This window comes from Poromitra crassiceps, assembly GCF_964638095.1.
Source record: "Poromitra crassiceps genome assembly, contig: HAP1_SCAFFOLD_346, whole genome shotgun sequence".
In the NCBI taxonomy this organism is placed as follows: Eukaryota; Metazoa; Chordata; class Actinopteri; order Beryciformes; family Melamphaidae; genus Poromitra; species Poromitra crassiceps.
Window position 1 is genome coordinate 67,501 of NW_028152058.1, and position 15,000 is coordinate 82,500.

The window sequence follows — 15,000 nt, forward strand, 5'->3', positions numbered from 1 at the left end:
TGCAGCAGTTAGCCATTAAGACTGCAGTCACCCCTTGTTGAACGTTCTGTACGATGTGGCCTGGCCACATGCTCTCCACAGCCAGCAGGTTTCCATCACAACAAATCACCACATCAGCTGATGAGCCTAATTAGCACACCTTCAACCAGAGAGAAGAAACACATGCTCTGGAGCTGACCTCTGACCTCCCCAGGGGAGGTGCTAGCGCAGCAGTACTATATCAAATTACTACAAAAGATCCAACGTATGTTGTCAGATGACCTCCGTGCCCGTGAAGAACCATGATGTAACCTTCTCCATCCCATAGGTTCACTCTGTCCTCACTGTCCCACCAGTCAGTTTACCAACCAGGAACATCGACGGTCCTACTTAAAGGATGGCTTTACCGATGATCACTTTGGATCATTATAATGTGGTTAATATAAGCAGATGGGCAGTGTTTACCTCCCATCTCCCATCTCCTCGCTCCGTCGTGACGCAAAACGTGTCACAACGGAGCGTTTTGCCAGAGGAGGAGATGGGAGCTGCGGAAGTTCTGCTCGAGACGCGGAATCGGCTCCGAGGGCGGCTGCTGTTGTTTATTTTTATTTTTTAATTATGCGCACGGAGAGCCTTAACGAGCCTTAATGACTTGCAGCTGGCAGCAGAGGAGGGTTTTCCTTGTTCTAACAAATGTACACATGGCATATATATACTGTATGTATATGTATGTATATATATATATATATATATATATATATATACACATCTATATATATATATATATATATATATATATATATATATATATATATATATATATATATATAAATGAGGGATCAGCCGAGCAGCATTTTGGTAAACAAACTGCATCACTGGGTGGCAACGGCAATGGAACCCTATGGAGCCCAAGTGGCGCAAGGCTTGTGTGTCTGACTGTAGCCATCTAACTCTGTTTACATTTTATAAACTGCGACAGTTCACACAACTTTAACACGACATGCATATATTATACATAAAACTATTGAGCTACTTCTGCTCTCACTCAGAATGTCAAAATATAAGCGATGTGATGTATAGTTTTTGAGATATTAACGTTTGTTTGGCACAACTCATACTATTAACTGCCGCGGGGTTGCGCATTTCTGGGTGGCAAGTGACGTCACGCTGATTCGTCCTATATATATATATATATTCTTCAAAATGGATACTGTCATTTATGATTATATTGAGCATTGGGTCTTTAAAATAATGTTTATTTGTATTTTGTCAAGTGGCACACTCTTATTAATACATATTTAAGGTTTGTTTATTAATTGGGGGAAATGACCACTGGAATAAATGCCACAAACATCCCTACTTTTCCTATCTGGCGGGCTACTGGGAAATCTGTGGAAGCCCCTGCAATGGCTACACCTGTATCAACTTTCAATGATACTGCACAGAGCAACACGTTGATCAATAGTAACGGGTGTCATGTGTTAGTAGGCTACCTTCTCCTGTGGAAGGTGGGCTTCCCCTCAGCAGGACTAGGCATGGAACTGGAGGTGACGGATGAACCGGAGACAGGAAGTGATGGGAGAGATGAGAGATGAGTGGGAAATGAGGAAATGGCAGCAGGTCAAAAAGCATCGTGCACGGTACGATCATCTATTTACTGTATGATGGCAGCCTAATCCAGATAGGATATACCAGTGATCCTCACTATTTCTTCGATGAGAGCCGCACTGGCAGGACAAAGTCAATAGGAGAGCCACTTTTACCGCAAAACACCAAAAGCCACCCCAACCAAGCACATCGGCCTACCATTTTTTTGTTTTATTGTTTTCCACACACACACACACACACACACACACACACACACACACACACACACACACACACACACACACACACACACACACACACACACACATATATATTCCAGTTTCCCCTAGAAAATCTTTCAGGCCTGGAGGTATTTCGAAACGTACCCCGACCGCAACGGTGGGGGCCGTTAGGCACTATACTATTAGGCACTATACTGTATGGGCGCTAGAATGTGGCTTCTATCTGGTTATAGTGAGTGGTTAGGCACTATACTGTATGGGCACTAGAATGTGGTTTCTATCTGGTTATAGTGAGTGAGAATTATGCTTCCGCATCGGCGAGGACCGCGAGTGTCCGTGCGGAAAAGTGACGTCAAATCAGCAGACACGCCCCTCCGCAAGGCTCCTGTGCGGACGGTTTTCGCCCTGGCCGTGCGCACCCCGAATTTTGTAACTACGTGGACGGGGCTGGGCGGACAAAGTGGAGTTTTCAAGACTCCCGCGCTCACTTCCTCGAACAGAAACCTGCACAGAGTATAAAAGCTCCACACGTTTTCTCGTCGGGATTCTGTGTCTCTCATTTGCGTGCGGCCGGGCCAAACGTCAAGTCTATTCCCAGCTTTATTCTACCTCTCATTGGAAGTCTCTCTGGGTAAGAGCAGAGATAAGTGTCTAAAGCAGTTTTCTTTTCTGTTTTCACTGCTCCAACATGATAGCACAATGCCTTGTAACCCCTAGCAACCACACTCCAGGCAGTTCATGTTGGTTTGAGTGAAACCAACAGAGAGGATGGGAAATTAAATACAGAAAAGAGAACAGCAAATACAGCTGATGGCAAGTACATTCCTACAGTACTGTCTATGTGAGTGTGAACTGTGTTGTGTGTCTATTGACGACTTTGTGTGAGTGTCATATACTGATGTCTAACTCATACTGATGTCTAACTCATATACTGATGTCTGCCGACACTGACTGACTAATGTCTCAGCCTGGAAAGCGAGACGGTCCCAAACATCCCGTCTCAAAATGACTCATCCATTCCCAGGAAGAAATCCATGCTGGAGAGCAGAGAGCGATGAGACAGAGCACTGTGTGGTGCCGTGGTCGTGCACGTCCTCTCCAAATTAACGCTATGCGTCTGCTCCAAACGGACGCACAATACGCAGGCAGCCATCATGCGCACGCAAACGCATAGTTAAAAGCAAGTCTCTGGCTTTAGTGTGCTGCAGAACCTCACTGTGACGTTTCCACCAACAGCCTCTGCATTCCATATCTTTTCATCATGTTTATACTCTTATACTATAAATCTAGCATCTAGTAATGATATGCCCAATATGAATATCATGTTTTGAGGAATTTCACAGCTCCTCAATGAGCATATTGTGCACAGTGTAATTAGGATTTAGCTTCTTGCATCTTGTAAAAAAAAAAAAAGATAAAACATAGGCTATAATATTATAGGCTGTGTGTGGTAGTTGAAACATAGTTTCAAGTTGACGTTTATTTATGTTTGTAGTTGAAACAAAAACATAAATACTGTAGGCTACATAAATGGACATCGCAGTCTCACCTCCTCTGGTTCATCTCTGCGTCGCCACCGTTGTTCTTGCCGGGACCCCAGCTGTGGCGTCGAAGGGGGGACAGCGAGCGACGGACGCTGGGCCGGAGGAGACAGGAGCGTCGCGGCACCTCCTCTGTCACTCTGTCTTTGGCCTCCTCCTCGGCTTCTCCCCCTGCTCCTCCTCCTCCTCCAGCAGGGACGCTAGCCCCTCCAGCAGGGACGGTAGCTCCCCCTGTGTGGCTTCCCTCCTCCCGGCTCCAGCTGAGGCCCAGGCCCTGGCTGCCGTCGGGGCTGGAGCTGGGCGGGCCGATGCTGGCGGTGTCGTCTGTGGAGGAGCAGGAGATGGACACCTCACTGGTGCTGTCTCCTCCCGTCACTGGCTCGTCACCCTGCAGACGCCCGGAGAGAAGCAACAGCCTGGTCATCTAAAAGCAGGGATTCTCTACCCTTTTCTTACTGTATCAAGGACCCCTCATTTAGTTACATACAGTACAGTATAGGGCCATGGACCCCCCATCTGATGAGATGTTGTCTCTCTGACCCAAATCTGTGAATAGTTTTATTGTTAAATATGATTCTGTGCAGAATTCCATGACTGTCTGTAGGTAGAGAGATAACAGTGAAACTTTCAATCATTCTGCTACATTCGCCAATTGTGTTAACTTATTGTAAATGAAATGAAGTTTAATAATTCATCAATTTGTCAGGGACGCCTGGAACCACCTCAAGGGCCGCTGGTGGTCCCCGGACCCCTCATTGAGAACCACTGATCTAAAGGCCTGACTGCCAGCTCCATGTTCCTACAGGGCATCAGCTCCATGTTCCTACAGGGCATCAGCTCCATGTTCCTACAGGGCATCGACAAAACCAAATAAATACATGAAGACAGCATGACGTGTCTTCATAAACATGAAGGCACCAATGTGCGTTAATATTGATTCTACAGGTGACTGAACTCAACCACACCCTAAGGATGAAGGAAAATTAATTTTCTTAGGGACTGAGAAAATTAACTAGCCACAGTGGCTCATAAATCCTACAAGTCCACCAGCCACTTTCACCATTTTAGCAGCAAACTAGATGTTTAGAACAGGACAAACTAGATGTTTAGGACAGTACAAATGATGGTTGGTTTTTGGTTACCTGTATACTAACCTAACTTATTTCACCAGATATATCTCTACCCTGAACACTCTGATAGATCTCCACCCTGAACACTCAGATAGATCTCCACCCTGAACACTCTGATAGATCTCCACCCTGAACACTCAGATAGATCTCCACCCTGAACACTCAGATAGATATCCACCCTGAACACTCAGATAGATCTCCACCCTGAACACTCAGATAGATATCCACCCTGAACACTCTGATACATCTCCACCCTGAACACTCAGATAGATCTCCACACCCTGAACACTCAGATAGATCTCCACACCCTGAACACTCAGATACATCTCCACCCTGAACACTCAGATAGATCTCCACCCTGAACACTCTGATAGATCTCCACCCTGAACACTCAGATAGATCTCCACCCTGAACACTCAGATATATCTCCACCCTGAACACTCAGATAGATCTCCACCCTGAACACTCTGATAGATCTCCACCCTGAACACTCACATATATCTCCACCCTGAACACTCAGATAGATCTCCACCCTGAACACTCAGATAGATCTCCACCCTGAACACTCAGATAGATCTCCACCCTGAACACTCAGATGGATCTCCACCCTGAACACTCTGATAGATCTCCACCCTGAACACTCTGATAGATCTCCACCCTGAACACTCAGATAGATCTCCACCCTGAACACTCAGATAGATCTCCACCCTGAACACTCTGATAGATCTCCACCCTGAACACTCAGATAGATCTCCACCCTGAACACTCAGATATATCTCCACCCTGAACACTCAGATAGATCTCCGATAGATCTCCACCCTGAACACTCAGATAGATCTCCACCCTGAACACTCAGATAGATCTCCACCCTGAACACTCAGATAGATCTCCACCCTGAACACTCCGATAGATCTCCACCCTGCACACTCAGATAGATATCCACCCTGAACACTCACATATATCTCCACCCTGAACACTCAGATAGATCTCCACCCTGAACACTCAGATAGATCTCCACCCTGAACACTCAGACAGATCTCCACCCTGAACACTCAGATAGATCTCCACCGTGAACACTCAGATAGATCTCCACCCTGAACACTCAGACAGATCTCCACCCTGAACACTCAGATAGATCTCCACCCTGAACACTCTGATAGATCTCCACCCTGAACACTCTGATAGATCTCCACACCCTGAACACTCAGATAGATCTCCACCGTGAACACTCAGATAGATCTCCACCCTGAACACTCAGACAGATCTCCACCCTGAACACTCAGATAGATATCCACCCTGAACACTCAGATAGATCTCCACCCTGAACACTCTGATAGATCTCCACCCTGAACACTCAGCCATTGAGCGTTCCTTCAGTGTAGCAGGAGATGAATGAACAGAACACTGTGAGAGCTTCAGCCCACAGGAAGGGGATATAATCAACAGCAAATGGCTGAGAGGATAATGAGCCAGAGACACTTTATAGCAACTCTGACATTAAAACACACCAATAAATGATGACGGCCTCGTGAGAAGGAACATTTCCCAGGAAAATGCATTAAACTTTTAACCATCATTCAAACTGACTTTAAGGCCTCGGGCCTTTTGGGGCTCGACTGTATTATAGTGATTCACTGCTGAACATATTCGTGTCTAGTAATATGGATAGTGTGTATATAGCCTATTGCATGTGTTGCACTGTCCACTTGCATTGTGGCCCAGGTCCACTTGCATTGTGGCCCAGGTACACTTGCATTGAGGTCCAGGTCCACTTGCATTGTGGCCCAGGTACACTTGCATTATGGCCCAGGTACACTTGCATTATGGCCCAGGTACACTTGCATTGTGGCCCAGGTCCACTTGCATTGTGGCCCAGGTACACTTGCATTACGGCCCAGGTCCACTTGCATTGTGGCCCAGGTCCACTTGCATTGCGGCCCAGGTCCCCTTGCATTGCGGCCCAGGTCCACCTGCATTCTTTGCCCCATAATGTAAACACTTTGTAACTTTGTGTGATGGTTTTTAGTTCTCTGAAGCAAAATGTCAGGAGTTTTGGAGTTAGAAAATCATTTTAGTCTGATTCTCAAGCGCCATCTGCTAAATCAGTGTTTGTGTAAGGCAATAATACTGCCTGAGTTGGGAGTTCCATTCCCACTGGGGCCACACCATGTTAAAAATGTATGCCCTCATGCTATTTAAATTAAAAGCCAAATGGCAAATCTAGTTGGTTATGATATCAACACACACACACTTCACTTCCTGTTTGTGTGTTAACAAAACACTGAGACTCAGATCATCATAGTTAACTGTAAATGATTCTTTGCGTTTGTTTTAGCCCACATGCAGTACCAGATGGGTGGGGCATAAAGGGATATAGGAGCATTGATGGTGTCAGGTAAGCTGTCAATCCAAGGATTATACTAAATTGACTTTCACATACAGTCCTACTGTATCACTATCAGAATTAGCTGCCTCTCCAATTGTATTGTCCTATATGACCGACATCAAACTTAAAAACAATAAACAATTTGCATATACTATTTGGTCCAGGGTGTGGTGGGAAAACAACACACACACACACACACACACACACACACACACACAGGTCTTGAGTGGTCAGTTTACAGCTAATTCGTAGGTGTGAGGTTTAACTGGGCCCATTGTGCTGCCAGCTGCAGTGCAACAGCAGAGCATAGAGCCGCTTCTGTTAGAGAGCTGGGAATGAAAGATCAGCTTTATACTGGAGACATGACTTCCTCTGAGAGAGAGGGAGATAGAGAGAGAGAGAGGGGAGAGAGAGAGTGAGAGAGCGAGAGGGGAGAGAGAGCGAGAGGGAGAGGGAGAGAGAATGCATTATGTTTATGTGTGTATACACACATAAATTGCACGTGAGCACGCTGTGTGTGTGTGTGTGTGTGTGTGTGTGTGTGTGTGTGTGCGTGCGTGTGCGTGCACACATGCATATGCATGCCTTCGTGCATGTGTGTATACCTGTGTGTGTGTGTGTGTGTGTGTGTGTGTGTGTGTGTGTTGCCATCAACTGGAACAGTCCCATGATTTCAGCACTGCACTCAGCAGGGAGAGAGGGAACAGTGGGGTTCTAAACTGCATTTTACATTTTGACCATTAATAGCTGATGCTCTTCTCCGAAGCTAACCGAACTACAATGAGTGATCAGGTAAAGGCGTGTCTTGCTCAAGGGCACGTGGACAGGACACATGGACTACCTCAACATATGGGCTGTTTTTAGTATGTGACCTATGACCTTACAGTTACACTAGCCAACAGCTCTATATTAAGCGTTATATCTGATTAGCTAGCACAGTGAAATGTGTAGTCTTTTTTGTTTGGAATGAAACCTGCAGACCCTCCATGGCACATGGTTAGAACCTCCATCCATGGCACATGTGTGGCCCTCCCCGGTCTACACTGTGCTATTTGTGGCATCTAAACCCGGGCATCTCATACTGCGAGGCAGCTGGTATTCTCCACGCTGACTCCTTCCTGTTGTTGACAACGACAAGGTCAGATGATGGATCACATCTTGAAGAGCATGTCTCAAGTGCTGCTCAACACAGCAGATACTGAGAGATACAAGGACACAAGGATTTCAACTCTCACCAAAGGGTGCCTTGCTGCTTCAAACACATGTTCAACAGCAGAGGCCACACAACGACTGGCTTAAAAACATGCTTGTGTATCTGCGCCTCAGGGCACCGAGAAATAAAATGCCAAACACAGACTCGCAAAATAGCTACCTCACATAATATACCATATAATCTTTTATAGGAGACGTTGCTCTGACAAACACAACATATACACAGCAGCACACTGCTCAGCGTGAGTGTGCTTGGACCGTGGCCAGCGGATGATTTGCAACCTTGTTCAAGATGTTTGCGTGGAGGTGGAGTGCGTTTCTTTTTCACAGATTTCCCCCAGCTGGTACTGGGAATCAAACTGGCAACCTTCCAGTCACAACAAGTCCACTTTCTCTGACCTGGAGGTAACGGCTTCCCCGCCAAACACCAACTACAAGCAGCACGTCTATGGGGATGTTCAAAGATTCAAAACTTCTGGAAGAGTGTCATGAATTGTTTGTCAAAGATCTTTGATACTGAAGTTCCTCTTAATGTCAAACTCTGTGTGCTCGGTATTTATCCGGGGGACTTTGTGCAAACAGCAAAACAAGCTAAACTACTGGACTTTGGACTTGTTCAAGCCAGAAGAGCTATTGCACTTTGCTGGGAAGAATATGGATGCGCCATCACTAAAAATGTGGAAACGGGAACTTTCTGAATGTATTGGCCTGGAAAGACTAACGTACATTGCTAAGGGCAAAGGGGAAGATTTAGCTCAGCTCTGGGAGCCATACATGTGTTTCATGAGAGATGGAGGCGGCACCTTACAACATACACACACAACATACACACACACACACACGCGTGTGTGTGCGTGTGTGTGTGTGTGTATGTTGTAAGGCGTCTGGTCTTTAAAGTTGTATTGTCACTGTATGTTGTGTATAAGAAAAAATGACAATAAACATATTGGGACTACAAGCAGCAAATCACCTTTCTGAGGACACCGTCATCTCCCGGCTCGGCGCCCAGGAAGCTCTCTGTGTCGCTGCCCGAGTCTCTGGGAGCTGTGGACGCACGACTGCTGGGACCACTGGGGGTGCTGTTGTTCAAACACCGAGAAGACCCTGAAACACACAACAAGATGGTCACTTCAACACTACAAGACCAAGACAGCTAACAAGCTAGCAACACACGTTCTGTGATAAACGCACAAAACCCACCAGAAATATTAAGTGTAACTAATCTACTCCCACAATTGAGCCTTTCTGTCTCTGTTGTGATAGTTTCTGCATGTGATTAGTTGCCTGAAAAGGAGCACCCACCACCAGCAAAAGTTAAAATATTTTCAGCTGGAAGCGCTGGGAGTCGGGCGCACAGAAAACGCCAGAGCGCTGTGAAAATAGACGCTGGGCGCAGCGCACTTTCTCTAGATGTCTGTGTGCGCTCGCATACGCTCTCTCCTCAATGGAAACAACTGAAAAAAGAGGCTGGAGCTGAGGAGAAGAAGCTATATGGACAGTTACACACAGCCTAAGTTGTATTTGAATGTGTGTCATGTGTTTCTGTATTGCTGCTAGCATGGCCAGGTCTCTGTTGTAAAAGAGATGTCTGATCTCAATGGGACTTCCTGGTCAAATAAAGGTCAGATAAGTAGTTTCATGAAGCCATAAAATCATACTAGGTACTCATGAAGAAACAACAAGCCACCAGGAACAGGCTGCACACAAAACATTAATTCTTATATAACACCACCAGTGTTGGGCAAGTTACTTTCATTTGAAAGTAATAAGTTACTTTACAATATTACTTTCTGTGTAGAGTAACTCGTTACTTATTACACTACTTTTGCATTACTTTTACCAAAACAACAGCAGCAGCAGAATGACATCGGCGCCCCGGCACCATCCCGAATTTTTTTTTCAACCACCTTGAAGTCAGTGTAAACCATCCAAAATTCAAAATGTTATTCTTTGCCTTTGTTATTGTCATCTATAGTGGTTATTTGCATAAAAACACACCGTTTGATTAGGAAATGATTGTATCTTTTTTAAATGTGCTTTGATTTAATCAAATGTAACTCAATTTGTAACTTGAGTTACTTGACAAAGTAACTGGTATAATATTACTGAAATCCTATATAAGTTATATTACTGAGTTACTGCTAAAAGTAATATATTACATGTAATATGTTACTTTTGTAATGAGTTACCCCCAACACTGAACACCAAATACTGTCTATTGTACATGTAAGGACATGTACAGACACTATCCCAGAGTAAACTCAAAGAGGAAGCCTGTATAACCACAGGCACATTATTACAGTCGGGTTTATTTTAGTCAGCAGCCAAGAACAACTAGATGAGATCATTCACCAACTTTGTTATCTGGCATCATTTCTGATGTCTATTTCTGCTGGAATAACGGAAGTTCATCTTTATGCTGGGGACATGTTTTATTCCCTGTGCTCATATGACTGAGGGGAATGATGTGTGTGTGTGTGTGTGTGTGTGTGTGTGTGTGTGTGTGTGTGTGTGTGTGTGTGTGTGTGTGTGTGTGTGTGTGTGTGTGTGTGTGTGTGTGTGTGTGTGTGCGGCTTGTTGTCTTTCAGTGGTATCATATTGTGATGATATGACAACTGCCAGGTAATTATAAATATGATAATATTTTTGTTGTTGTAGTTTTTTCAGACTCATGTAATCTGTCAAGACACATGCAGGATCCGATGAAAATAGAACAGGGCCCATATTCACAAAACATCTTAAGGCTAAAAGTAGCTCCTAACTTGTTGATTTAGGAGAAACTCTTAAAAATAATAATGGGTGTGTCAGTCCTAACTTTAGGAGTCCTACATTTTTGGTCTAGGAGTATTTCACAAAGTGTTTTAGCGCTAAAACCAGCTCCTAAACCTGTGACAAGAAGTACTCAAGAGGACTCCTAAGGCACTGGTTGCTGCCTGGAATTGCATCAACATTTTAGAAACATTTAATGATACCGAGCTTTTAAAAAGTACTATGATGATAATACCTCATGATTAAGACTATAGCTATGGCTTTAATCATGAAGGTATGATCATCATAATGTAGTAGAGCTAGTCAAGGAAGTGACCTCACCAACCAACACAAACAACCCACTAACACAGGAGGAGGAGGACAGGAGGGAGGGGGCAGGAGGAGGAGGACAGGAGGGAGGGGGCAGGAGCCAGGAGGACAGGAGGGAGGGGGCAGGAGCCAGGGGGTAGGAGGGAGGGAACAGGAGCCAGGGGGTAGGAGGGAGGGAGCAGGAGCCAGGGAACAGGAGCCAGGGGGTAGGAGGGAGGGGGCAGGGGGGAGGGAACAGGAGCCAGGGGGGCAGGAGGGAGGGGGGCAGGAGCCAGGGAACAGGAGCCAGGGGGTAGGAGGGAGGGGGGCAGGAGCCAGGGAACAGGAGCCAGGGGGTAGGAGGGAGGGGGGCAGGAGCCAGGGAACAGGAGCCAGGGGGTAGGAGGGAGGGGGCAGGGGGGAGGGAACAGGAGCCAGGGGGGCAGGAGGGAGGGGGGCAGGAGCCAGGGAACAGGAGCCAGGGGGTAGGAGGGAGGGGGGCAGGAGCCAGGGAACAGGAGCCAGGGGGTAGGAGGGAGGGGGGCAGGAGCCAGGGAACAGGAGCCAGGGGGTAGGAGGGAGGGGGCAGGAGCCAGGGGGTAGGAGGGAGGGAGCAGGAGCCAGGGGGGCAGGAGGGAGGGAGCAGGAGCCAGGGGGGCAGGAGGGAGGGAGCAGGAGCCAGGGGGTAGGAGGGAGGGGGCAGGAGCCAGGGGGGCAGGAGGGAGGGAGCAGGAGCCAGGGGGTAGGAGAGAGGGGGGCAGGAGCAGGAGCCAGGGGGTAGGAGAGAGGGGGGCAGGAGGGAGGGAGCAGGAGCCAGGGAACAGGAGCCAGGGGGTAGGAGAGAGGGGGCAGGAGGGAGGGGGGTAGGAGGATTGCCATGATCGGCAACTGAATTCTTGGCCCTGAAAGAAAGTTCATTGTGTTATTGCCATCATGCTTATGTTGCTTATTGTCATTATAATCACATCATTCTGTGACTTTGATTCAACATGAGAATGATTGATAGTGTTTGTGTCACTCACAGCTGTGAGCCTGTAGGCTACTGTTACTGTCGCCCACTGAGGCAGAGCTGACAGAGGCGTGGGTGCTGCACTGTCTATCAGTCACGTAGACACAGTCTGTGATGTCACGTTGGAGGCGGGGTTCACCCAGGCTAGGATTGCAGTGTGGGAGTGGCCAATGACAGAGCCAATCATTACAGGGTGCCGTTACACCACAATAGTGGGTGGTGGTGGGGGGTAAACTAGCGACCGCTCACAGACACACACTCACATGCACACATGTGCGCAGGGACTGGACTGGTGTTTAGTGACAGGGACTGGACTGGTGTTTAGTGACAGGGACTGGACTGGTGTTTAGTGACAGGGACTGGACTGGTGTTTAGTGACAGGGACTGGACTGGTGTTTAGGGACAGAGACTGGTGTTTAGTGACAGGGACTGGACTGGTGTTTAGTGACAGGGACTGGACTGGTGGTTTGGGTGACAGGGACTGGACTGGTGTTTAGTGACAGGGACTGGACTGGTGGTTTGGGTGAGAGGGACTGGACTGGTGTTTAGTGACAGGGACTGGACTGGTGTTTAGTGACAGGGACTGGACTGGTGTTTAGTGACAGGGACTGGACTGGTGGTTTGGGTGACAGGGACTGGACTGGTGTTTAGTGACAGGGACTGGACTGGTGTTTAGTGACAGGGACTGGACTGGTGTTTAGTGACAGGGACTGGACTGGTGTTTAGTGACAGGGACTGGACTGGTGTTTAGTGGCAGGGACTGGACTGGTGTTTAGTGACAGGGACTGGACTGGTGTTTAGTGACAGGGTCCGACCATGTCAACAAGCTCTGTCATTGGCTCCGACCATGTCAACAAGCTCTGTCATTGGCTCCGACCATGTCAACAAGCTCTGTCATTGGCTCCGACCATGTCAATCAGAGCAGCTTCCGCTCCCTCCTACCTGTGTGTCGCTGTAAATGTTCCCAGCCACCTGAGTGAAAACAACAACGCTAACTAGCTAGCAAGCTAACGGAAAAAACGACATGCTAGCTCGTTGCTACAGACTGAAAACGGCAAGTTGGATTGTTGGAAACTATTTTCCAATGGCACAGCCGCCAAGCGCCGCCCATCACAATTCCAGAATGGTGACCAGCGCTGCCAGACTCCTCTCACGGAAGGGAGGGGAGGCTGGCCAGCGAGACTAGCTGCAGCACACAGCTCTACAATGAGACTAGCTGCAGCACACAGCTCTACAATGAGACTAGCTGCAGCACACAGCTCTACAATGAGACTAGCTGCAGCACACAGCTCTACAATGAGACTAGCTGCAGCACACAGCTCTACAGAGACTAGCTGCAGCACACAGCTCTACAATGAGACTAGCTGCAGCACACAGCTCTACAGAGACTAGCTGCAGCACACAGCTCTACAGAGACTAGCTGCAGCACACAGCTCTACAATGAGACTAGCTGCAGCACACAGCTCTACAATGAGACTAGCTGCAGCACACAGCTCTACAATGAGACTAGCTGCAGCACACAGCTCTACAATGAGACTAGCTGCAGCACACAGCTCTATAATGAGACTAGCTGCAGCACACAGCTCTACAGAGACTAGCTGCAGCACACAGCTCTACAGCGAGACTAGCTGCAGCACACAGCTCTACAGAGACTAGCTGCAGCACACAGCTCTACAGCGAGACTAGCTGCAGCACACAGCTCTACAGAGACTAGCTGCAGCACACAGCTCTACAGCGAGACTAGCTGCAGCACACAGCTCTACAATGAGACTAGCTGCAGCACACAGCTCTACAATGAGACTAGCTGCAGCACACAGCTCTACAGAGACTAGCTGCAGCACACAGCTCTACAGCGAGACTAGCTGCAGCACACAGCTCTACAGAGACTAGCTGCAGCACACAGCTCTACAATGAGACTAGCTGCAGCACACAGCTCTACAATGAGACTAGCTGCAGCACACAGCTCTACAATGAGACTAGCTGCAGCACACAGCTCTACAATGCTAAATGCAAATGTGAATGCTTCCACTGCCCATTTTAATAAAAATGTCATCTCCTCTCATCCTCTGACAAAATGACTGAAAGTAAAAAAAATAACGATTGAATGATACTGAAGTTATCTTATTTCACAGTCAGTAACACACCTTCAACTGTAGTGTTTGACTGACTGTTGGACCTTGATGGCACACAGCTGAGAACCACTCCTATAAAATATGACTATTTTAAAGAGCTTGAGATTATGACAGCGTAGCAAGGCCACTGTAGGAAAACATATATAAATAAAATGGAAAAATAAAAATAAAAATACAGAGCCGGGGGAAAGAAAACTCAGGATTTCCTAGATTAAAGTTGTAAATGTATGGAGGGGGGGTGGACTCTGATATTCTCTGCTATTAAAGTTACAAATTTATGAGGAAAAAAATGTGCTTTATAGCTTTATAGTCTATGAGCTGTGGGCTGTGTAGGGAACAGAGTAAGCATTATCTGTAATGCACTGCACAAACACATGGATTTAGTTGGGTATATGTCATATTATGACATAAGTGAATTTACCCTTACGACGCGGAATGTGTGGAATCGAACATGGGTCTCCTGTGTGGGATGACAGAAGCATACTCTGTTCACTATACAGCCCAGTATCTCACAGGAGTCTATAAAGCTATAAAACACTATTTATTTTTCACTGTTGTTTTTCTCGTAGATTTGTGACTTTAATCTCACAGAATACCCAAGTTCTTTCTCATAAATGTATGACTTTAATCTGGGAAATTCTGATTTTTTTCCCCCTCTGAATATTACCCCTCTCCCCCTGTTAAGTATGGTTATTTATTTGTTTACGTACAGTGGCATTACTACC

At 46.8% G+C, this 15,000-nt stretch overlaps 1 protein-coding gene and 1 long non-coding RNA gene across 2 annotated transcripts in view; both read right to left on the minus strand.

Moving 5' to 3' along the window:
- LOC310771083 (A-kinase anchor protein 13-like) overlaps positions 1-3,773 on the minus strand; it is a gene marked incomplete at its 5' end in the record, with an annotated part of 66,092 nt that extends 62,319 nt beyond the window's left edge. The window contains one exon of the mRNA XM_083663757.1: positions 3,358-3,773. Within this exon, the coding sequence (XP_083519883.1) occupies positions 3,358-3,773 (416 nt within the window). The remainder of the gene's footprint in view (positions 1-3,357) is intronic.
- A 5,345-nt stretch (positions 3,774-9,118) lies between these two features.
- The window catches only part of LOC310771081, a 41,825-nt gene continuing 35,943 nt past the window's right edge, over positions 9,119-15,000 (minus strand). Inside the window, exon 3 of the long non-coding RNA XR_014552381.1 lies at positions 9,119-9,181. This is a non-coding gene — a long non-coding RNA (uncharacterized lncRNA). The remainder of the gene's footprint in view (positions 9,182-15,000) is intronic.